At 45.0% G+C, this 26,184-nt stretch overlaps 1 protein-coding gene across 1 annotated transcript in view; it reads left to right on the plus strand.

Moving 5' to 3' along the window:
• The window catches only part of LOC130482533 (zinc finger protein 420-like), a 30,988-nt gene extending 9,571 nt beyond the window's left edge, over window positions 1-21,417 (plus strand). The window contains exons 4-7 of the mRNA XM_056855326.1: window positions 3,237-3,322; window positions 8,278-8,404; window positions 18,530-19,386; window positions 19,963-21,417. Coding sequence (XP_056711304.1) covers window positions 3,237-3,322; window positions 8,278-8,404; window positions 18,530-19,386; window positions 19,963-21,417 — 2,525 coding nt within the window. The remainder of the gene's footprint in view (window positions 1-3,236; window positions 3,323-8,277; window positions 8,405-18,529; window positions 19,387-19,962) is intronic.
• The last annotated feature ends 4,767 nt before the right edge of the window (window positions 21,418-26,184 follow it).

Genomic DNA, 26,184 nt, shown 5'->3' on the forward strand with positions numbered 1-26,184 from the left:
TGAAAGCGATGTTTTTTATAACGTTTTCAAACTCTTAATACATCGCTGGGAATACAAAGTGTGGTAACCCCCCCTGTTTGCATTTTCTGCGCTGAATCCCCAGAAATGCTCTCTAAGGGTTACATTGAGAGAGCCAGGGGGAGTCAGTCCTAGAGAGGCAAATGGGGGGTGGGAGGTGGGTTTAATACTCTCGCCTGGCTGCAGACGCCTCTGATTCCCCAGGGCTTCTGCTTGAATGGCTGGGAGGGAAGCTGGTGAGCAAAAGGGGAATATGGGGCGGAGGAGGGGAAATAGGGGCCGGGGGCTGCAATGCAAGACCCCAGGCGGAGAGAAAGGAGGGGGGACGGAGCAGGGGGGTGAAAAAGACCTTCCCCCCACACCTTCTCCTCGCCCCATCCTGCCCCAGGAGGAGCCTCGTGGCCTCTTTGTTCAGCGCCTTTGGAGGCTGGGCGGGGCTGCAGGCTGCCTAGAGGCAGGTCGACGAAGGAGAGGCGGAGGGAGGGAGGGGAAGCGGTGGGCTGCAGGGAGCTCGAAGGGGGCTGGGAAGAAGAGGGGCGGTGGGTGGGGAACCCGGACTGTGGCTCTTCTTGGTTCTCGGATGAGTCACCCGAAACAGAACCGCAGGCGCAGCAAGGGAGAGTCTTGGAGGAAACTTTCCACCTCCTCCATATCAGCGTGGTGCCGTTTTGTCACTGAGAAGGGGAGGCAGGTGTGCCAGGCCTTTTCCATGCAGGGGATAGGGTGTTCCAGGTGTGAGGCTTTTGAGAAGCAGTCTTCCCCCCCTGCTTTCCTGCACCATCACGGAGCATTTGGGAGGCCTCTCCCTCTTTTCTCTGATCTCTCCTAGACCTGCTTTGCTGTGAACCTCAAGCTCTCCACCACGCCTGGGTGGCTGCCCCCTTCAACCCCCCCTGGACCTGCTCAAATGGCAGCCATTTCCCCTTTTCCTGCCCTGGGGTCAGGGAGGCATCACCCCCCTCCCCCATGGATGAGCAGAGGACGGGGAGAAGCATGTCAAGGAGGAGAGGGGAATGGATGTATAAGGAAGGTCAGACCTCCGACTATACAGAGTGGCCTGGGTGCAGACCGAGATGAAGCTGCTTTCTACTGAATCAGACCATCGGTCCACTGCTCTGACTGGCAGTGGCTGTCCAGGGACCTGGGACCTTCTGCCTATGAAGCAGATGCTCTACCCCTGAGCCATGCCACCACCCCCCCCACCACCCCACCACCTGTTAGATTCTCTCTGCCTCCCTCCTGGTGGAGATCGAATGCCCTGGGCGGCAGGCAGTTCTCCTCCAGGAAGACAGCAGAGATGCAGAGTATTGGGCAAAGGGGTGGTGGTTAACAGCATCTCTGAGCTATCCTACCCAGTGTGATGTAGTGGTAAGAATGCCAGACTAGGGGCAGGGAGACCAGGTTCAAATCCCACCTCTACTATAGAAGCTTACTGGGTGGCCATGGGCCAGCCACAACCTCCCGGTCTAACCCAGTTCACAGGGTTGTTTTGAGGATGAAATGGAGGAGAAGAGAACGACCTAAGCCCCTGTGGATGTGTCCTTCCATCCCTTTATCTGCCCCTCTGAGGCAGACATCTCTCCTCCGAAAATGAAGCGCAGAGCCTCAGAATTGTCCAGCTGGTTCAGGATGGGAAGTGCAGTGCCAAAAATGAAGGGAACTGGGAACATCTTGGCCCAGGTTGTGGCCAGAACACCACCACCCATGCGATTTGCAAAGAGAGCCCTATGGTTTGGGGGGAGACAGCCATTTCCTGCCCTCCTTCCTTTGTAAATGTCACCTCTGAATGTCAGAGTCTGCTGCTTGAATGACTAGGAAGGATCTGGGAAGCTCAAAGGGGCTTTGGAGGGGGGAGATATGGGGGGGATGCAATACAATTCCCAAAGCAGAGAGAAGAGAGGGGTGGGTGAGAGAGAGAGTCCGCATTCGAGAGAGACGCTTTGGTCAGAGCCAAAAAAGAGCTGCCTGAGGGAGCAAGGGGTCATGGCTGCAGAGAGGCAGGGGGGTAGGAGTTTCTTCTAGATCTGGTCTATAGAAAACTTATATATATATACACACACACACACACACACACACACACACACATAGCACTTAAAAATAATATCAGATCTACAATGCCCAATTCTTTAACCACAACCAAGTATCATGTAGAGAAGGGGGGGGGGAAACAAACTTTAAAAAGCAAATTAAACAAGGACCAAAATTGTTTTGCTTCAGGGTAAGATGCCAGAGTTCTGTACAGCACACCCCATTCCCATCCACTTAATTATATAGGTGTGTATGGACCAATTCCCATAATGACAGATTCAAAGAAATTAAAGGGAGGGGAGAAGTCATGGTAATATTTGTTTGAAGGCTAGAAAGTAAATAAAAATATGGGGGTGGGGAGAGAAGAAGAAAGAGAAAAACATGATAGTTAAAACATAATATCAAAGATGCCCAGATGAAAACAATTTTTTAGCTCAACTCTAGGCTAAGTAGATTAATATAGAAGTGGACAATCTAATATTCTTTAACTGATCACAAGTAGCTACTCATTTCTCTGTAATATCCATAAACTCTCCTCCATCACCACATTTCAAAGAAATCTACTTTCTTCCCATCAGCTTTCTTCATGGTCAGCTTTCTTTCACACCCATACATAGTAACAGGGAACACTAACCTGATCTTGGTTGCCAGCAACAGAATCTTACATTCATGGATATTTTCTAGCTCCTTCATGGCAGCCCTTCCCAGGCTCAGGCTCCTTCAGATTTCTTGGCTTTAATCTCCTTTTTGGTTAACGATGAAGCCAATGAATAGAAAATCTTGGAACAATTTCCATTTCTTCACGGTCAATCTTAAAGTTGGATAATTCCCCGACTGTCATTACTTTTGTCTTCTCAATGTTCCAGTGTAATCCTGCTTTGGCACTTTGTGTTTTAACTGTCATCAGTAATTGTTTCAAGTCTTCACTATTTTCTGCCAGTAAAGTGGTGTCATCTGCATATCTCAAATTGTTAATGTTCCTTCCACCAATTTTCAATCCCCATTTATCTAAATGTAATCCATCTGTCCTTATAATATGTTCTACATATGGACTGCAGAGACAGAGAGGCAAAATGCATCCTTGTCTGATACCTTTGCCGATTGGAAATGATGCTGTTTCTCTATATTTTTCTCCTCCCCACAACTGCTGGCTCCTGGTTTCCCCCTCTCATTCTTTCTCTTCCTCCTAGGCAGCCAAGAAAAGATACCCTTGATGCCTCCTCCTGTTTCTCCTGTTTGTGATGAAAGGAAAAGAAGCACCATGCAGCAAGCTCAGGTAAGCGGGGGTGGAATCACTGGGGAGACATGCGGTGGAAGGCAGGGATGCCTCCTTCTCGGTTGCAAGACTCAGAGGATCAGGCTCATGGCCCTGTGTTCTGGCACAGCACAATGTCAAGTCTGCCCACTGGGGAGGCAGGAAAGTGGTCCCCCCCAACTAGGATGGTGTGTGTACAGAAGCCCAGGCAGAGCCTATGGAACAGTATTGGCCCATGAATATGGACCTCTCTGGCCTCTTCCCCTCAACACTTCTAGCCCTCCTGCCTATAAAGATAGCCCCTGTGGCTCCAATATGGCCATAAGGAGGGCTGGGAGTGTGGAGGGCAAATGTCCCCCCAGGACTCTTTTCCCCTTCTCTTTGTGGTAGGGTTGCCAACCTCCATGTGGTACCTGGAGAACTCCCACTATTACAGTTGATCTCCAGACAACCAAGATCAGTTTCCCTGGAGAAAATGGCTGCTTTGGAGAGAGCATTATAGCCTCTTGAGCTCCCTCCCCTCCTAAACCCCACCCTCCCCCGGACCCACCCCAAAAATCTCCAGGTATTTCCCAAGCAGGATTTGGCAACCCTTCTTTGTGCTCCTCTTCCAGTATTAATTTCCTGTCTCCGGCTTCTTGGCTTTTCTTCCCATGGACCATTTTTCCAGTGATGAAAAGATATGGTTCCTTCTTCTTCTTTCTCCAGGGTGGGGTGTCCTTTAAAGACGTGGCCATGTATTTCACCAAGAGGGAGTGGACCCTGCTGCACCCAGCCCAAAGAGCCCTGTACAAGGAAGTCATGCTGGAGAATTTTGGGAACGTGGCCTCTCTGGGTGAGAATCCTTTTCTCCTGGGCTGTGTCCCTCTTGCTGGGAGGAAGTCCCTTGAGAGGAAGGACGTGGTCAGGCAGTCCTGCCCTGGGCCTAATGGCTGATTTGTGCCACCCTCCATGATCCTTCCTCTGATGTGGGGGGGTGGTTTCTGGGCTTGCAGAGAGGGGGCCCCTGCCTGGCAGTCCTGTGTCTGGACCACATGAGAGGGTGTCAGAAGAAGCGCCAAGGGATGCTTTGCCTGGAGACGGTGGGGCAGTGTAGGGACGGGCTTCCCTCCCATCTGGGCCTTGCCTTGCCTGGGCTGAGAGGTGGTTACGGAGTGAAGTCTGCTGGCTCCTCTGCCACTTTACTTAATTACTAGTTGGCATTTCTAGATCAGCTGGCCATACAGTAGGCACACAACTGCCAGTGCCAGACGGGTGATTGTTGACCCCGTAATGTACTCAACCGTAGTTATCTGGCCAGTCAACAACCTTATTGTTGTGTATTTTGGAGGGACAGTTGACCTCACTGGGAATTGCTGAATATATGTGCTCACAGAAGAGTTATAACTTTTTTTTTAATTATTAAAAAGGACCTGAGATGGCTAAACCTGACCTCATATGCTGGCTGGAAGAGGAGGAAGAGCCTTTTCTCCTGATCTCTGAAGAAGAAAAGGGATTGCCAGGTAGTTGTTCAGACCTGTCGTGGGACTGCATGTTGTCTGCCCTTTCTTCCAAGAGCGGGCGGATTTCCATGGCCTTGTTTATTCTCACAGTTGCTTCTCCTCCCAAGAGGATAAGTACGTTGTGAAAGCTGAAATAGTGCTTTTGGATCTTTGTGAAAATTGGGTACTTCCTTCTTCCATGTCAGATTGTGTCTTCCAAGTATGGTCCACTCTGGGAGGCAGAGGCTTTCAGAGGGAGGGCTGTTTGCCAACACTGTTTCTCCCAAGTTCCTTTTAACTAGAGATGCCAGGCCTCGATCATGGGATGCTGTCGATGGAAAGCAAAGCTCTTTCTTTTCTGTAGAGAAGTGACCCAAAAGAACCCCAGACAGCTCTCACCTGAATTCATTTGCCGCCTCAGCACACAGCAATGTTGTAAGCCATTCTGGAGGGTGTGGTGCATACAATATGCCCATATGAAATCTAGCACCTTGCAGAGGGAATCCAGACTTTCTCAGCCTATTTTCCACCCTAGCCAGGATTTGTATGTTCCAATTAACAGTTGATTACCTGTTGTCTGGAGCAGCCAGTCGGGACTCTGATTAAGTACCCCAACAAATGTTTGGGAGGGGATTTGGCGAGGGGGGGCCTTCGACTGCAGACCTCCAGTGGAGCTTAGCGGGGCATAATGCCACAGCGTTCACCCTCCAAAGAAGCCTCCGCCTGCCCAAGGGAACCAACTTTCAAAACCTAGAGAATAGTTGTAAGTGTAGGAGATCTCCAGGCCCTATTGGGATGTTGACAACCTCTGCTCAACAGAAAATGTGCATACTAGAAAAGATTTCCCACCCTTTCTCTCCCTCACAGGCAACAGTGGAAAGACATCCTTGATGCCTTTTCTGCCATCTCCTCCTTGTGTTGAAGGGAAAAGTGGCACCATGAAGCTAGCTCAGGTACATGGGAAAGGCGGGGTCCACTGGGGATGTGTGTGGAGGATAGCAGTGAGGCTTCCTTCTGTGTGGCAAGACTCAGAGGATCGAGTTCCTTGCCCTTGGTTCTGGCACTGGAAGATTTGGGGCTTCCCCTGGGGAGGTAAGAAAATGGTCCCCCCCTGCCTAGGATGGCATGTGTGGAGAAGATAAAGCAGAGCCCCTGAAAGAATCATGGAGCATGAATAGCTCACAGAAAACTATGTTGTCCTTTACCATCTGGACATTTCTGGCCTCTTCCCCACAAGGCTGCTAGCCCCCTGTGCCTGAGGACCGCCCTTCTGGCCCCAAAATACCCCCAAGGTGGGCTGTGAGGGAGGGGCAAATGTCCCTATGAAATTGGTTCTTGTAGGTTATCCGGGCTGTATGACCGTGGTCTTGGTATTTTCTTAACGTTTCGCCAGCAGCTGTGGCAGGCATCTTCAGAGGAGTAACACTGAAGGACAGGGTCAATGTCAAGTGTGTAGGAAGAGTAATATATAGATATAGATATATTGAGAGTAAGAATGAATAAGGCTTGCCTTCCTGTCCTGAAAACCTCCAGACTAACAAAGACTACAGTCCACAATAGCCATGCGGATTAGCTTTGGATTTCCTATGTTAACAAATCACTTCAGGATACAATGGTTCCATATTAACATACCACACCCTCATTAGCACATTATCTTGATACTTACAGGACAATGATTAGCACATTACTTTTGATACTTTTTGCAGGACAATGATTCAGCTCAAACCCAACCGCTTTCTGACTATATATTACTCTTCCTACACACTTGACACGGAGAGACACTGTCCTTCAGTGTTACTCCTCTGAAGATGCCTGCCACAGCTGCTGGCAAAACGTCAGGAAAGAAAATACCAAGACCACGGTTACGCAGCCCGGATAACCTACAAGAACCAATGAACTCTGACCGTGAAAGCCTTCGACGATGTCCCTATGAAAAATTATCTGATTTGTAGTCACTCTAGGAATCTGCAACGAACTCAGCTCTCGAAGAATTGAACTGAGCCACACAACCACCTCAGGGCAAACTCTCTGAAAGAGATTTATTTCATTGTGCTACTGACTCCTTTTGTCCTAACTGAACAGCCACCCCTGCTTGGTTGGCTCAGCTTGAATGTATAGAAATGCACCTCTTTTCCTCATGGCCTGGTGCCTTGAGATGATAGTAGGTGCATATTTTACATTTTTTTCTGTGCCCTTCACCTGTGTGCTTTAACAAATTATCAAGGATGTCATGCTGGAGAATTTTGGGAATGTGGCTATTAATGACAGGACTTTTTGGAGGCCATTAATTCATAGGGACGCCATGAGTTGGAAGCGACTTGAGATGGCACTTGACACACACACAGCACACACAGCTTTGTGCACCTGAGGCAAGTATACCCGTATTGTTTCAAAGTGTGTTATTTCTGTCTTTACATTAAAATGCTCTCAGTCTCCGAGCACACTTTCAGACTTTACGGCAGGGGTGGGGAACAGTTTTTCCGCCAAGGGCCATTTGGATATTTATAACAAATTAGCCGACCAATCCCCAAGCAGGCAGCTGCCCCAGATGACCTCTCTGCACAGGCAAGCAAGCAGACATCCAACCGTTGGCACAATCGCCCACCTGGTGGCACAGGATGGTCTTTTGCACCATTTGGGCGTAGCCGACCAGCCGCACGCTGGAGTTGCTCCTGCTCCGCATGGTCGGGGCCGGATTCTACAGCCGGCTCCTGCTACCTCCGCCTGCAGGGATGAAATGAGGACACACTGGCTAAGAACTCTCCCCTCCCCCCGTGCACATTCTGGCCTTGTTCCTTTAACCCTTCCATTATCACCACTTCTGCCGCCAGCCCTATTGTAGTACAGAGGGAATATGTTTCTCCACGGCCTGGGTGGGAAAGGGTTAACACAGTTTCTTGGGCAGTCCTGGCAGCTCCATAGCTAACGACTCTTCTGCAAGGGGGGAAAAGGTTTCCTTTCTCAGCAAAACAAACTCACATCCACCTTGAATAGAGGCTATTCCTGTCCGCGGGAGGGGCAGATCGCCAGTCATAGATCCTTCTGAGCTAGAGATCTGCCAGGACCCACTAAGGGCCAGACCAAATGATTTCGCAGGCCTTAAACAGCCCCCGGGCCTGACTTTCCCCACCCCTGCTTAACGGTGATAACTCACTCACAGAGCTGTCTCAGCCTTCTCTCATTCTGCTCAGACCCCAAGTGAGGAGAAACCAAAAGTGGGTGTTAGACTTGCCTCTTTCCTGGCCCCTCCAGGAACTCTGCTTTCCCCCCTTATTGCTACCTTTGTTATGGTTCTGATCAAACTACGTAAGAATACAGAGATTAACATGGATACATATTATTAAAATCATGAAAATGTGACATCCCCGTGGGGCTCTTCTGTCTTGCCTTTTCTTCTGGTCTTCCACTATAAATTTACTATGTCTGTTTTTTGCTTTTCCCCTATGGGGCAACTTTCCAGTGATGTAAAGAAATGCTTCCTCCTCCTTCTTGCAGGGCGGGGTATCCTTTGAGGAGGTGGCTGTGTATTTCACCCAGGGGGAGTGGGCCTTGCTGCACCCAGCCCAAAGAGTTCTGTACAAGGAAGTCATGCTGGAGAATTTTGGGAACGTGACCTCTCTGGGTGAGGATCTTTTCCCCCTGGGCTGTCCCCTTCTTGCTGCAGGGAGTGACTGTAACGTTGACAATGTGAGAGGGCATCAGAAGCAGTGCCAAGGGATGCCTGGTCTGGAGAAGGTGGGGTGGTGTAAGGAGGGGCTCCCCTCCAGTCTGGGTGTTCCCTCATCAGGACTGAGATGTGGCTGTGGAGGGAACTTTGCTAGCTTCTCTGCCACTTGCTTAGTTCTCAGTTGGCATTTCAATCAGACCTGAGCACAGAGCAGGGAAAGAACTTGCAGTGCCAGATGGATGATTCTTGGCCCCGTACTGTACTCCACCCCTCTTAGTTACCTGTACTTTTGAAGGGACAGAATTAATCTGGTTTGGAATGACTGAATCTATGTGCTCAAAGCACACCTAATTGTGTGCTTTTTTCTGATAAAAAGGAACCAAAGCGGTCAAACCCGGCCTCATATCCCAGCTGGAAGAAGAGGAAGAGCTGTTTCTTCTGAGCTCTGATGAAGAGGAGGGACTTGCAGGTAGCTGCTTAGATATCTGTCCTGGGACTGGGTGTTGCCTGTGCTTCCTTCCAAGGGTGGGTGGATTTCTGTGGCCTTATTTATCCTCACAGTTAGAGTTTCTCCTCCAAAGACCTTGGATGAACTGTGAAGGCTGAAATGATGCCTGTAGGCGTGGAATCTATGAAAATTGGCGACTTCTCCATTCTAGGGCTGTTGAATTAAAAAAAATTCGGTATAGTTCGGATTCGGCCGAATTTAGCCCTTTTAGATTCGGGATATGCCGAAGTCCGAACTCCCCCACTTCGGATCCGTTCAATTCGGCGGGAATTCAAAGTTCGGGAAAAAAATTCGGCCTAATAAAGCCATTAAAAACACAATCGCTCCTTTCCGCGGCTCTAGGTGGGCATTTTTGGGGTTAGAGGTCCCAAACTTTCAGCAGAGCTTCAAAGGACGTTTATTGAAAGACTCCCCAAGTTTTGTAAAGATTGGGTCAGGGGGGGCTGAGATATGGGCCCTGAAAGGGTCCCCCCCACCCTTAATGTTAATCTCTCAGCAGAGCTTGCCGCCCACGCACAAAGCTCCCAGCCCCGACAACAGCTGAGAAATTTGCAAAGCAACTGCAAAGCAACACAACCTTGTAAAACAACACCTTTGCAACAGGGAAAACCAGAAGACACACAACTGAAACCTCCCCCCTCAAACCAGGGAGCGAGAGACTCGAGGGGGAACACACACTCCAGGCAGAACCGACGAAAGCCCCCTTTGGCTTCCCCCCCACCCACAGAAACTGCTCCCTCCCCACACACACACAGACTCTGCTTTCCCCCACACACACACACACATACACAGGAGAAAAATATAGATTAAAGCCCCCAAAGGGGTCTTACTGTGGCTGTTTTCTGTTCCATCAGGAGGGGCTGGGGAGGACTTGTAATCCAAGATGATTCCAATTAGGCAAGGGACGTTTTGCTCTGGAGAAGATGCACACAGGATCGGCTGATCCATTCATCCCAATAGGGGAAAGGGGAAATGGGAAAGCCCATATCTCGGGACCCCCTGACCCAATGTTCACAAAACTTGGGTGGTCTCTTAAGAACACTTGTCTGAAACTCCGCTCAAAGTTTGGGGTCAGCACACCCAAAAATGCGCCCCCTGCAGCCACAGAAAGAGAAAAGGGGGGAGCCGATATTTCTGCCCCCACTGAACCCATCTTTACAAAACTTCGGTGGTCTCTTAAGAGGGATTGTCTGAAGCTATGATAAAAGTTTGGGGGCTGCACCCCCAAAAAAGCGCCCCCTGCAGCCACGGAAATGGAAAAGGGGGGAGAGGAAAAAGGGGTGGAGCCCATATCTCGGGACCCCCTGACCCAATGTTTACAAAACTTGGGGGGTCTCTTAAGAAGCCTTGTCTGATGCTCCACTGAAAGTTTGTGGTCAGCACACCCAAAAATGCGCCCCCTGCAGCCATGGAAAGAAAAAGGGGGGAGCCCATATCTCGGGACCCCCTGACCCAATGTTTACAAAACTTGGGTGGTCTCTTAAGAAGGCCTGTCTGAATATCCCCTGAAGTTTTGGGGTCTCTACCCCAAAAAATGCGCCCCCTGCAGCCACGGAAAGGAGCGAATGTTCACAAGCACCCCCGCACACACACACAAGGATTTCCCTCTCTCTCTCTTTCCCCGGCGGGACCGCACATCAGCTGATTCCTCCAGTACTCAATCCTGACTGATTGGCTAGAAGAAGACCCAGCTTGGCCACCGATTGGCCGGGGGAGGAGAATGCTGCTTACTGAAGGTTATGCTGCTTACTGATGGCCCCAAATTGGCCGGATTTATTCGCGAACTCGCGAACTCACTGAATTCGGGCCCCCCCCCCCGGTTGCCCTCCATTTTTGAGTTCGGTTCATCCCGAACTAAAAACCACCGAATCAAGGGAAATTCGGCTGATTTTCAGTTCGGGCCGAACCGAATCAACAGCCCTACTCCATTCTCAGATCACTTATGCACAGTCAAGCCAAGTATTGTCTTCTCTGAGGGGCACTCTCTGGCAAGGGTGTTTGGCAGCCCTGTTTCTCCTGAGCTCCCTTTAGCTGGACAGGACAGGCCTTCACGCAGAGACACTGTGCCTGCAAAATAAAGGATGTGCTTCAGCACAGAGACACGATCCAAAGCAACCCCAAACAGCTGTCCTATGAACTCATTTTACCTCCCCACTCCAGCCCAGAGCAGTGTTGCTTGTGATTGGGAAGGGTCCGGGGTAAACTGTATACTAATCCTGGCTTTCCCAGTATATTTTAAACCCTATCCAGAATTTGTCTCTGCTGATTAACAGATGGTGGAATGTCCACCATGCCTACAACCACCAAGGGCAGAGGATTCACCTGTGTTCAACAGTAGCACCGCCAAAGGTGCAGAATATTCCTGCTTGAGCATAGAAGGAGTGCTAGGTTACAAGCACTATGAAGAGCACTACTGGCTGAGAGCGATGAGAATAATGAGCTCCCTCCAGCAGAGAGTGCTGAGTCAGAGGAACCAGCAACAGCTGGTTCTTCTTAGGCTTATTTACATAGGTGCTTGCATCCAGGCTGATGCGGGAACAACTTGTTACTACTACCCTGTGTTCTCTTGGTCCTCTGATCATTCCTGCAACTCTTGTGGCCTTGACCTTGGAACAGACTTTGACTTGACATTTGAACTTCCCTTTTGATACTGACACTTTGGATCCAAACGTAGAATAGCCCAATATTGACAGTCAGACTGCTATCTGATTACGCTACCTGCTTCTGGCCCTCAGGTCTGGTGGCATTCAGGACTTTGTTCATCTCAGGACCAGACTCCCTACCAAGACACTGAAAGGGTTTCCAGATACCAAGCCTTTGAATTTGGTTCATGATGCTAATTTGGTTCATGATGTAATTTCAGGCTACTTTTTTGCCATGTGCTCATGCAAAATATGGCAAAAAGAAGGAAAATGAGGGACTAACACTGCTCATACTGGTCTTAAGTTACGAGAGCGTAATGAGGAATTGACCTCTTTGCTAGCTCTTTCCCGCACCTTTCCTTTTACAAGCGGGTTTACTCTCTGCTGCCCCATCTGGCTTGAATTAGAATTTCAGTCTGTCACCTGGCAACTAGACTTGGCAAAAGAATCAGCGGATGCAGGGGCATCCTGTCCATTAGGTGGCCTTAAGTGATTGCCTAAGGCGCCAATGGTGGAGGGGTGCCAGTCAGCTCTCTTGCCCTCCCAACCCCTGCTCTGCCACCCCTCCCCTACCGAACCACCCTTCATTCTCTTCTTTCTGTGATGTTAAGAATGAACTTCATACTTTGTTTCTTGTTGTCATTAGACTACCTCCTTCTCCATCTGCTCCTCTCTTCAGACCCTCCAAAGCCATGTGTGTTAAAGCGTGAATGGCTGTCCCTCTCTTAAAGAGTGCCCTTATTCTCCCCACAACCTCTCCAAAACTCACCCCCTGTAAATTTACCCAAGTAAGAAAAGGAATTGAGAAGGTGAATGGGAGAACTGTCTACAAACTCAGTTCTTGTACAAACTGTTTGAGCTAAGTTCCTGAGCATTAAGCAGAATACAAACACAGCTTTTACAAAGCAAAAATACATAGATATTTGTGGATAATTTCAGAGGGTAGCCATGTTTGTCTGCAGTGGAACAGCTAGACTTCAGTCCAGCACCACCTTAGAGACTAATTTTTGAGATGTACGCTTTTGAGGGTCAGGGCTCCCTTTGTTTTTGTTTTTTTTGTTGTTTTTTTTAAATTTTTATTGATTTTTATAACTAACAACAACAATAAAAATAAAAAATAAAAAAATAAAACATTAAAAATTACAATAAAATACAAAATACAGAATCAGAAAGGTATCCATATACCTTAATTAATACAATCTTAATTATAAAATTCAAATCTTCAAAAAAGATACCCCTTACCCCTCCACCCACCAAAAAAGTGACGCTTCACCCGAGTTCCGAAGAAGTGTCTAAGCAGTTTTTAGTACCGTGTATACTCGTGTATAAGCCGAGTTTTTCAGCCCAAAAAAAGGGCTGAAAAAGCCGGCCTCGGCTTATACACGGGTCAATACGGTAGAAGGGGGGAGGAGGGGGGGGAAACTTACCGCTGCAGCCGAGCCACCGCCATTTTCTCCCGCCGGGAGGGGTCTTGGGCAGCCTCTCTGCAGCCTCAGAGAGACTGCCCTGCCCCCCCGGCCCCCGCCGCCATTTTCTCCCGTCGGGAGGGGCCCTGGGCAGCCTCTCTGCAGCCGCAGGGAAGCTGCCCTGCCCCCCCGGCCCCCGCCACCATTTCCCCCCGCCGGGAGGGGCCCTGGGCAGCCTCTCTGCAGCCGCAGAGAGACTGCCCTGGCCCCCCCTGGCCCCCGCCGCCATTTTCCCCCACCGGGAGGGGCCCTGGGCAGCCTCTCTGCAGCCGCAGGGAAGCTGCCCTGGCCCCCCCGGCCCCCGCCGCCATTTTCTCCCGCCGGGAGGGGCCCTGGGCAGCCTCTCTGCAGCCGCAGGAAGGCTGCCCCGGCCCTCCCCGGCCCCCGCCGCATTTTCCCCGCCGGGAGGGGCCCTGGGAGGCCCCTGCCCGTCGCGCCGCTACCACCCACGCGCCTGGGCGCCTTCCTCCGGCCGGCAGCGGTCTGGAGGGGCCTCCTGCCGGCCCAGGAAGGACGCGCCGCCGCCGCTTTGCCGCCTCACCAGGTAAGGAGTGGGTTCAGGGGCTTTTCCCCCTCCCCCCCTGGATGGCACTGGGGTCGGGGTGGGTCGGGAGGGCCTGGGAGGCGGCGGGAGGGCGACCTGGGGCAGGGGCCCTGCGCTCTAAAATGGCGGCCGCCATTTTAGAGCGCAGCATTGCCGGTAAAGGGAATTTCTTATTGACCCTCGGCTTATACGCGGGTCAATAAGAAATTCCCTTTTCTGGCCTCTAATTTGGGGGGTCGGCTTATACTCGGGTCGGCTTATACCCGAGTATATACGGTATTTAATAACACAAAGATATAAAGTTACTATAATTTCTATAACTTGTTAATTAAAACTATAAAATCCATTTTTGCCAACTTATCCCAATATGAGGCGGCCTTTGACCATATTTGTTTAAACTTTTCCATATCGTTCCCATGTAGGAATTCTGTTATTTTTGCCATCCTCATATACATCCATAATTTGTCTCTCCAGATATTGATTGAAGGTTTATTCGCTTGCTTCCAAACTTTTGCTATCACAATTCTTGCAGCAGCAAAACTATATTGGCAGATAATCCTATCATTATCACTAATATTGTTAGGTGGTATTCCCAATAAGCAAAATAATGGTTTTCTTTACTTTGCTATTAATCAAATTATTCGTTTCCCTCAATATTTTTGTCCAAAATGTTTTAATTTTTTTGCAAAACCACCATACATGCATATATGTACCTCTTTCCTTCCCACATTTCCAACATAACCCCCTATCTCCTCTATTCATTTTGGATCTCGTTACTGGTGTTATATGCCATCTATAAAACATTTTATATAGGTTTTCTCTAATTTCATTGGTTATTGTAAATTTAAATTCTCTCTTCCATAAATTTTCCCATAGTTCCAAATCAATATTAAAACCTAACTCCTTCATCCATTTAATCATAACTGGTTTAATTCTTTCTTGTTCTAAATTGGTTATCAATAATAATTTATACATTCTACCTATCAATCCTTTATTTCCTTTTGTTAATATTTTCTCTAATTCCGATTTTTTTTATTAAATCCAAGTTGATTGTCTTTATTAAATATATCTCTTAACCTATAATATAAAAACCAATCCTTTATATCAAGTTCTCTACTTTTTAAAACCCATTTCCCTTCTTTCCAATCTATCATATTTCTATATATATCCATTTCTAAATTCAAATGAATTCCTCTTCTCATATAAGCCTCTACTGGATTAATCCATCCCGGGGTTCTATTTTCTAAAATCTTTCTATATTTTTTCCAAATTTGGAACAATCCAGCTCTAATGATATGTATATTAAACTCTCTATTTACTTTTTCTTTCTCATACCATAAATAAGCATGCCATCCAAAGCGTAAGTTATAACCCTCTAATTCCAATAATCAGGGCTCCCTTTGTCAGATACAGGTCTCTTCCAGTCCCTCAGACAGAGATTCTCACCTGCTGGATCTACAACAAATATTTTTGGGATTCCAGTACCCACCTGATGTAAGGAAACAGATCATCAAAGCCCGAATGATATCAAGGGATAAACTGCTACAAGATAGCCCAAACGAAACAACAACAGAACACCACTGGTAGTCACATACAGCTCTCAGTTGAAGCAAGCTTGTAAGGAAAGTTGAAGCAAGTAAGGAAAGTTGAAGGCGGCAGGAAAAGAGGAAGACCCAACAAGAGATGGATAGACTCTATAAAGGAAGCCACGGCCCTCAATTTGCAAGACCTGAGCAAGGCTGTCAAAGACAGGGCATTGATTCATAGGGTCGCCATTAGTCGGAAATGACTTGACGACACTTAACACACACACACACAGTGTCCTCCAAAATGTCCTATCTTTGACAGCCTGGTTCAGATCTTGCAAACTGAGCGCCGTGGCTTCCTTTATAGAGTCAATCCATCTCTTGTTGGGTTTTCCTCTTTTCCTGCTGCCTTCAACTTTACCTAGCATGATTATCTTGCTCAGATCTTGCAAACTGAGGGCCATGGCTTCCTTTATAGAGTCAATCCATCGCTTGTTGGGGCTTCTTCTTTTCCTGCTGCCTTCAACTTTACCTAGCATGATTGTCTTTTCCAGTGACTCTTTGCCTTCTCATAATATGTCCTAAGTACGACAGCCTCAGTTTAGTCATTTTGCCTTCCAGGGTCAGTTCAGGCTTGATTTGATCTAAAACCCACTGATTTGTTTTTTTCGGCTGTCCAGGGTATCCGTAACACTCTCCTCCAATACCACATTTCAAAGTAATCTACTTTCTTCCTATCCACTTTCTTCATTGTCCAGCTCTCACACCCGTAATATAGTAATAGGGAATACGATGGCATGAATTCATCTGATCTTGGTTGCCAGTGACACATCCTTACACTTCAGAATCTTTTCTAGCTCCTTCATGGCTGCCCTTCCCAGTCTCAATCTCCTTCTGATTTCTTGGCTGCACTCTCCCTTTTGGTTGATGATGGAACCAAGGAATAGAAAGTCTTCAACAATTTCAGTTTCCTCATCGTCAACCTTAAAGTTGTGTAATTCTCCTGTAGTCATTACTTTTGTCTTCTTGATGTTCAGCTGCAGTCCTGCTTTGGCACTTTCTCTTTTAACTTCCAGCAGTAGTCGTTTCAAGTCTTCGCTATTTTCTGCCAGTAATGTAGTATCATCAGCATATCTCAAATTGTTAATGTTCCTCCCCCCAATTTTCACTCCACCTTCCTCTACATCTAATCCAGCTTTCCTAATGATATGTCCTGTGTACAGACTGAAGAGGTAGGGGGATAAAATACATCCTTGTCTAACACCTTTGCCAATTGGAAACCATTCTGTTTCTCCATATCCTGTCCTAACTGTGGCCTCTTGTCCAGAATACAGGTTGCGCATCAAAACGATCAGATGTGGTGGCACTCCCATTTCCTTTAAAACCAGCCACAGCTTTTCATGATCCACACAGTCAAAAGCTTTGCTGTAATTTATGAAACACAAGCTGATAGTCTTCTGAAATTCTCTCATATTCTCCACTGATCTCTAGTGCCTCTTCCTCTTCTGAATCCAGCTTGAACATCAGGCATTTCTCGTTCCATATATGGTAACAGTCTTTTGTTATAGAGTGGGGTATAAATCTAATAATTTTTTTTTTAAATCACTGAATCTAACAACACCAGCCATATCATCTCAGGTTTATTCACTTGTTCCTCTTTCAGTGTTATATATATGTCAACAAACGTCAGCAATGCCCTTCCGCTCTACATCAGACAAACAGGTCAGTTCCTATGCAAAAGAATAAATGGACATAAATCTGACATTAAACGACCACTTGAAAGCCAGTGGCAGATTATATTAATCTTCCAGATCATTCATTTGCTGACCTGAGAGTTGCAGTCCTTATCCAAAGAAGCTTCAAGGGGATATTACAATGTAAGATTGATGACTTTAATATTCTTGTTGCACTACAAATGCTAATTTTCTGCTAAATGCTAATTTTCTAAGCATTTCTATTATGCTGTAATCTATCTTCTTACAAGGTGCACTGTACCTCTTCATCCTGATTTTTTCTTTGCAGCACCCTTTCCACTTTCTGACTAGGATATAAGGACTCAGAGATCTCCATTCTGACTCGTATATGATTAAATCACTTCAGATCACGTGAAGCGATGGTATCGCTTTACTCTGCTCTGGTTAGACCTCACCTAGAGTGTTGTGTTCAGTTTTGGGCACCACAATTTCAGAAAGATGTAGACAAGCTGGAACATGTCCAGAGGAGAGCCACAAAGATGGTGAGGGGTCTAGAGACCAAGTCCTGTGAGGAAAGGTTGAAGGAGCTGGGTATGTTTAACCTGAAGAGGAGAAGACTGAGAGAGGACATAATAACCATCTTCAAGTACTTGAAGGGCTGTCATATAGAGGAGGGTGCCGAGTTCTGTTGCCCCAGATGGTCGGACCAGAACGAATGGGTTGAAATTAAATCAAAAGAGTTTCCATCTAGACATTAGGAAGAAATTTCTAACAGAGCGGTTCCTCAGTGGAACAGGCTTCCTCTTGAGGTGGTAAACTGTCAGACTTCAGTATCTCTATGATTCTTTAATACGGAATTTCACTCCAGACGTAGCAGCGAGTTGAAAGTTTTATTAAGAAAGAATAGGTTCAGCAGGTCCATACAAACATAAGGCCAGAATACAGATATAGGGGAACACGGACATATTTATAGGGACATACAATAGAATTGATTACCTTAGGAACAGAACACAAAAGGACAAGGTGTAGCAGAGCTGTCTTGAACGAATCAGATACAAGGTAACAGTAAGAACAGTGATTGCCCGTGATCTCCCATTAAGAAACCTACTTGTGAAATTGACGCGTAAATGGCTGGGCAATCTCCTGGGCTCTCAGGCATTGTTCCGCAGTCCCTGTTATCACAGCAATGAATCTCAGGACGAGTCCCCATAGAAACGCAGATGTCTGTGATGGCTTAAAAGTGGGGGGGGGGAACGGAACTGGTCTGGACTCCATTTTGTTCAAGCGAGGGGCCATCTTGTTAGAACCGGGGCCCGACTGGATGCCCTCACTGACATAAGCTCTCCTTCCCTAGAGGTTTTTAAGCAGAGACTGGATGGCCATCTGTCAGCAATGCTGATTCTGTGACCTTAGACAGTTCATAAGAGGGAGGGCATCTTGGCCATCCTCTGGACATGGAGCAGGGGTCATTGGGTGTATGTGTGGGGGGCGGTAGTTGTGAATTTCCTGCATTGTGCAGGGGTTTGGAATAGATGACCCTGGTCATCCCTTCCAACTCTATGATTCTATGAAAGGAGCCTTCAGTCTGGAAAGCTTATAGCCAGAAACTCTTGTTGGTTTCTAAGGTGCTACTGGATTTGAAATTAGATATTTGTGGAAACTGTCATATCATGACACCAGGTTCCCATTTCTTTCAGCAGGAGATGTTTGGGAGTCAGCGAGCAAAGGAAAAGATCACCCCTTGAGGGAGAAAGCTGATATGTATTCAGACATGAAAGAGAAGGTTGAACATTATGATGCTCTGAGGAAGAAGGAGGAAAAACATTCACATAAAGGGAGGAATAATTCCAGTCTTTTACAGGGCGACCACTCTCTACAGGAAAAAATATACCAAGGAGGCAAGAGGAGTGAGTGCATTGCAAGGACAGGAAATTTTACTGAAAAATCAGTTATTAAAATTCAACAAAACACCTGTACCAGAAAAAAAGTATATAAATGCCTGGAGTGTGGGAAAAGCTTCCGACTGAGTGGAAAACTTGCCATCCATCAAAGAATTCATACAGGGGAGAAACCATATAAATGCATGGAGTGTGGGAAAAGCTTCAGTCGTAATGATAGACTTACTTCCCATCAAAGAATTCACACAAGGGAAGAACCATATAAATGCCTGGAGTGTGGGAAAAGCTTCAGTAGGAGTGCAGACCTTACTTCCCATCAAATAATTCACAGTGGGGGCAAACCATATACATGTTTGGAGTGTAAGAAAAGCTTTAGGAAGAGTGGATACCTAACTGTCCATCAAAGGATTCATACAGGGGAGAAACCATATAAATGCCTGGTGTGTGGAAAGAGTTTCAGTGAACGTCGAACCCTTACTGTCCATCAAAGAATTCACACAGGGGAGAAACCATATTCATGCCTGGAGTGTGGGAAGAGCTTCAGAAGGAGTGGACACCTAATTTCCCATCAAAGAATTCACACAGGGGAGAAACCATATAAATGCATGGAGTGTGGGAAAAGCTTCAGTCGGAATGGTAGTCTTACTTCCCATCAAAGAATTCACACAAGGGAAGAACCATATAAATGCCTGGAGTGTGGGAAAAGCTTCAGTAGGAGTGCAGACCTTACTTCCCATCAAATAATTCACAGTGGGGGGAAACCATATACATGCTTGGAGTGTAAGAAAAGCTTTAGGAAGAGTGGATACCTAACTGTCCATCAAAGGATTCATACAGGGGAGAAACCATATAAATGCCTGGTGTGTGGAAAGAGTTTCAGTGAACGTCGAACCCTTACTGTCCATCAAAGAATTCACACAGGGGAGAAACCATATTCATGCCTGGAGTGTGGGAAGAGCTTCAGTGAGCGTCGAACCCTTACTGTCCATCAAAGAATTCACACAGGGGAGAAACCATATTCATGCCTGGAGTGTGGGAAAAGTTTCAGTTGTAATGGCACTCTTACTATCCATCAAAGAATTCACACAAAAAACCCACATAAATGTCTGGAGTGTGGGAAAAGCTTCAGTAATAATGCAAAACTTTCTTCCCATGAAAGAATTCATACAGGGGAGAAACCTTATAAATGCATGGAGTGCGAGAAGAGCTTCAGAAGGAGTGAACACCTAATTTACCATCAAAGAATTCACACAGGGGAGAAACCATATAAATGCATGGAGTGTGGGAAAAGCTTCAGTCGGAATGATAGTCTTACTTCCCATCAAAGAATTCACACAAGGGAAGAACCATATAAATGCCTGGAGTGTGGGAAAAGCTTCAGATATAATCGCAGTCTTACTTCCCATCAAAGAATTCACACAGGGGAGAAACCATATTCATGCCTGGAGTGTGGGAAAAGTTTCAGTCGTAATGGCACTCTTACTATCCATCAAAGAATTCACACAGAAAAACCACATAAATGTCTGGAGTGTGGGAAAAGCTTCAGTAATAATGCAAAACTTTCTTCCCATCAAAGGATTCACACAGGGGAGAAACCATATCAGTGCCTGGAGTGTGGGAAAAGCTTCAGAAATAATCGCAGACTTACTTCCCATCAAAGAATTCACACAGGGGAGAAACCATATAAATGCATGGAGTGTGGGGAAAGCTTCCGTTGGAATGACAGTCTTACTTCCCATCAAATAATTCACACAGGGGAGAAACCTTATAAGTGCCTGGAGTGTGGGAAAAGTTTCAGTCGTAATGGCACTCTTACTATCCATCAAAGAATTCATACAGGGGAAAAACCATATAAATGCCTGGAGTGTGGGAAAAGCTTCAGAAATAATCGCAGACTTACTTCCCATCAAAGAATTCACACAGGGGAGAAACCATATCAATGCCTGGAGTGTGGGGAAAGCTTCCGTCGGAATGACAGTCTTACTTCCCATCAAATAATTCACACAGGGGAGAAACCTTATAAGTGCCTGGAGTGTGGGAAAAGTTTTAGTCGTAATGGCACTCTTACTATCCATCAAAGAATTCACACAGAGAAACCACATAAATGTCTGGAGTGTGGGAAAAGCTTCAGTAATAATGCAAAACTTTCTTCCCATCAAAGGATTCACACAGGGGAGAAATCATATAAGTGCCTGGAGTGTGGGAAAAGCTTCAGTCGGAATGACAGTCTTACTTCCCATCAAAGAATTCATACAGGGGAAAAACCATATAAATGCCTGGAGTGTGGGAAAAGCTTCAGTCATAATGGGAGTCTTACTTCCCATCAAAGGATTCACACAGGGGAAAAACCATATCCATGTCTGGATTGTGGGAAAAACTTCAGGCGGAGAGATAGTCTTACTTCCCATCAAAGAATTCACATGGAGGAGAAACCATATCAATGCCTGGAGTGTGGGAAAAGGTTCAGTTCGAATAATGGTCTTACTTACCATCAAAGAGTTCACACAGGGGAGAAACCATATACCTGCCTGGAGTGTGGGAAAAGCTTAAGTAGTAACGTAAAACTTTCTTCCCATCAAAGGATTCACACAGGAGAGAAACCATATACATGCCTAGAGTGTGGGAAAAGCTTCCGTGACAGTGGACAACTTAGTACCCATCAAAAAATTCACACAGGAGGAACCATATAAATGTCGAGTGTCGGAAAAGCTTCCGTCTCCATAATCAGCTTACTTACCGTCATACGATTTGCAAAGGGGTGAAGCCATATAAATGTCAGTAGTGTGAGGAAAGCTTATTTTCACACCCAGTCGGTAAAGCATATGAATGATCTTACTTACAGCTAGTACCCTGGTGACACCCACCAGTCACAGAGTGGTTTCTGATGTCAGTCCACTGAGGGACAGAAAGGGTACAGCCAGTCCCCACCCACCGGTGCCGCCACACCCCTTGACCCCCTCTCCCATTGGGAGGAAAAACCGAATAACTGTGTAACCATAATAGGACTGTGATGTTAGCAACACTCCAGGATACCCCACAGATGAGTCACAGAGGATTGTCACTGTCTACATGGAGCTTTGGATTCCCTGAGAATTACACCTGATCTCCAGACCACACAGACCCGTCCCCCTGGAACAAATAGCAGCTTCAGAGAGAAGACCCTAGGGTTTCACATCTCCACTGATTTCCATTTCCTTCCCACACAGAGCCCACTCCAAGCTCAATTCCAAGATTTCTCAGAATTTCCGGAGTCAGAACTGGCAAGCCTGGATGAGTGTTTCAGTCATGGGCCCATCAGGCAGTGGTATGGCATATACTGGGGGGGAACAGATGACAACACCCTCAACTGATTCCTAAACCCACCTCCCCCCATACTCCTTTAGGGAAGGGTGCCCATGTGTCAAAAAGGCACATAAAGCTGAACTGCTCGGGAGGGCAGGGATGGTAGCTCAAAGAAATAGCACACCTGTTCTAGCAATCCACCTTTGAAATTCACAGTTCACAGATCTGTGCAGCTTAAAGGTACTAAAATTATACACACAATTTTCTTCAGTAAAGCGAAATAAATTTCGGGCCAAGATCATTATGCTTTCCCCCCTTAGGCTAGTCATAGATCCATGGTAAAAGTAAACGAGATACTCTAAAATCTTTCATTTTCCTGTCAAAAAGGCAAGTTTGTTGTAGAAAAATAGCAGGGAAATTATGACCCTTAGAATGGGAAAACATCTATTAATTCTTTAAGCATGTTTTAATATAGTGCATTGCCAAGAGGCAGTGGGTTTTTTTGTTTAAAATGAGTAGGGAAACAATGAACACACTAAAGTAGTTATGTCCTGACCTGGATGCCCTAGGCTGGCTGAGTCTTGTCAGATCTTGGAAGCCAAGCAATGTCAGCCCTGGTTAGTATTTGGATGGGAGACCACTCAGGAAGTCTAGAATTGCTTTGTAGAGCCACTCAATGGCAAACTGCCTCTGGATGTCTCAATGGTCGTAATGTTATCATAGTCTCTGACATGTTACAGCACATAAATTTGTTGTACATGTGCAGAATTATTCATTATAACATTATAAAACTAACACTATATATACAAACAGTTATATAACTGAAGGTTTAGTTATTTTCAAACTAAAGGAAGAACAAAAGCCTCTGGCTTCATTTAGCTGGTTTCTAAAATACTCCTGCCATCTGTCAGTAGAGTTTAATACAGCCAAGACCAGCATACAGTAGAGAGATTTTACCCTTTTCAAGGATGCCCTTCAAGATAATCTCTTAGGTGGAGACCACCACTGCTTTAATAGCTGTCTTCATATCTTATCAGTTATAGATTGTCTTTCTCCCCCCACAAGGCTATAAGGGATGCTCTTCCCTCACAAGGCTATAGGGGATATTTTCACCCTACAAGGTTACAAGACATGATTTTTACACTCCAAACTACAAGGCTAGCCAAGGCTAACTAATGCAACATAAGCATATAATTGTGTATTAAGATTTAAATGTGTTAACATACTATTGATTTACAAATGAATGTATTAAATGCGTCTTGTGCTAGTATGGAAAATGGTGTTAAATTTGAGTAATATAGAGTTATTACAAAGCTCAAAAATAATAGTTTTTAGTTAAGTAAAATGGCAAAGAGGATATGGATGTCCAAATATGGTCATACAAGTGGAGCAACTTAGCGCACTAAGTGGAGCTACTTAGCACACTAAGTGATGCAATTTAGTATATGCCTGCTACAGGGTTATAGCACCCTTCTAGATAATAGATGTGCAGTTCTTTTCTACCTCCTTTTCAAGGAGTGTGAAACAGTATATATACAGGCACAGTAAGACTAGATTTTCAGAGCTCAATCAGAGTCTCTCAGAAGATACTGGTATGTATGGTTTTGAATTATTATTCTAGATATTGTGAATTAGATACTTTAAACTGAATCAGATTTATTTGACTATTATTTTTTGAAGTTGGATTTTAAAGCTGAATAGTATGTAATACTTGCTTGCTTTTACTGCATACATTGTAACTGACTACATTGTCACTGCATACATTGTAACAGAGAGTTAAGACTTTGTAATTTGCATTTACACATTTTTACTAGAAGTATATCAATAAAAAGACTTGCTTTTTATAAAGTAGGTAAAGTCGTTGAGTCCTGCTTTGGTGGCTGGCTGAATAAGATAATATATCACTTCTTAGGAAGTGGTCCTTTCTAAGAGCCCGGTCACTTCAACAGCACGACCCGCTTCAATGTCAGCATCTCTTGTGATGAAATCCACAATGGTGTCTTTGGTTCTAAAAGATGTTTATATTTTTGCCAGGTTTTAAATAAAGAAGATTTAACCATATGTTGTTGAAATGATGTATGTGTCTTAATTTTATCATACCACAAATATCTATGCCAACCACTTCTATTGTCAAAACCTTCTAAATCCAGTAGTCGTGTATTGGTCAGTTCCATCCTGTCATTTAGCCATACTAAAGCAGATGCTTCAGCATACAGTTTAAAGTTAGGAAGTGCAAAGCCACCCCTTTCTTTCGAATCCACCAAATACTTGTAAGCAATTCTTGTTTTTTTTCCTTGCCAGATGAAATTCAATAAATCTTTTTTCCAAAGGTTAAAATATTTTGCTTGAGAGATTACAGGTAGATTTTGGAATAAAAACAATAATCTTGGTAATATGTTCATTTAAGTTGTCGAGATACGTCCCAGAAAGGAAAGGTTTTTGTTCATCCAGTTTGACATATCTTTTTTAATTGCTTCTCATAATTTAAAATAATTATTATTAACCAAATATTCTTAGTAGAAATCCAAATCCCCAGGTACTTTACTTTATTAGTCTTCTCCCATCCTGTAATAGTTGTAAAATCATTCTGCTCTGCTCCAGAAAGATTTTTGAATATTATTTGTGTTTTGTCTTGATTAATTTTAAAACCTGAAACATGGCCAAATGAATTCAATATTTCAACAGTCTATTTGCCGATTGATTCGGATAGTTCAAGATTAACAAGAGATCATCTGCAAATGCCCTCATTTCAAATTCATGTTTGTTTATCTTTAGGCCATGAATAGCTTCTGTTTCTCGTATCTTACAACACAAGGTTTCCAAGACCAAAATAAAAAGTAAAGGGGAAAGCGGACATCCTTGTCTTGTCCCTTTTTGTATTTTACAAATGTCCGATATTGATTCATTTACCAGTATTTTTGCTTGTTGTTTAGTATAAATAGCTGTGATGCCTCTTCGAAATCTTTCACCAAAGTTCATTTTCTCTAGAACTTTCTTCATAAAGTCCCAGGATACCATATTGAAAGCTTTTTCAGCATCCAGGAAAATAAAAGCTGCTTTATGTTGACTTTTATGTTCATAGTATTCCAATGCATCCAAAAGAATTCTAAGATTGTCTTTAATTTGTCTTCCCGGAACAAAGCCAGCTTGATCTTCATGCAAGTCTTTAATTAATTTTTTAACTCTATTCGACAATACAGAGGCATAGATTTTGTAATCCACATTCAATAGTGAAATAGGCTTATAATTAGCTACGTTTTCAGGGTCTCTTCCAGTTTTATGAATCAAGGAGATAAAAGCATGTGACCATGTCTCAGGTAATAAACCTGTATCCAATATAGTATTGCGGACCATTAAAAAGGGGTTCAGAAAATTTAATTTAAATGTCCGATAAAACAGAGCTATTATTTCATCGGGCCCAGGAGTTTTGTTTATTTTTTGTTCAATGATTGCTTCTTCTAGTTCTTCCAAAGAAATTGGTGCATCAATAGTCTTTTGTTGGGCTGATGACAATTTTTTGATATTTATAGAATTTAATTTTTTTTTCATCTTCTTATCTGAAATATTGTCTTTCTGATATAACCTAGGGTAATAAGATGTAAATTGTTTTTGTATATCTGTTGTTGTATAACCCGGTCCTTTTGTAGTTTGTATTTTGGCTATAATTTTTTTTTTGAACCGAGTCTCTTAAATGAGTAGCCAAAAATTTACCAGGTCGATTTGCATGTTCGAAATATCTTTGCTTCGCAAATTTCAAATTTTTATTCATCTCTTCTGTAACTACCAGGTTTAATTGATGTTTAAGAGCATTTATCTTCAACAGAATAGTATTTCTTTCATCCTCCTGAGATTCCATAGTTAAGTGTTCTAGGTTTTGTAAATCCCACAGGATATTATTTGTCAGCTGTAATTGCCTTCCATGCCATATTTTTTTTAATCATAAAGCCTCTAATTACTGCTTTAAGGGCATCCCAAACTGTATTTAAGGTGGTTTCTCCATTCATGTTGATTTTAAAAAAATCTTTAATAAGGGTACATAGTTCAGTCTTTATTTTCTCATCTCTCAAGAGTCTTGTCATTTAGTCTCCATCTAAATGCTTGTCTGTTATTCCATTCAAATGAGACTGGATTATGGTCTGAGAATGTTCTTGGTACAATATGCACTTTACGTAACT

The sequence above is a fragment of the Euleptes europaea genome, chromosome 1 (assembly GCF_029931775.1).
Source record: "Euleptes europaea isolate rEulEur1 chromosome 1, rEulEur1.hap1, whole genome shotgun sequence".
Taxonomy (NCBI): Eukaryota; Metazoa; Chordata; class Lepidosauria; order Squamata; family Sphaerodactylidae; genus Euleptes; species Euleptes europaea.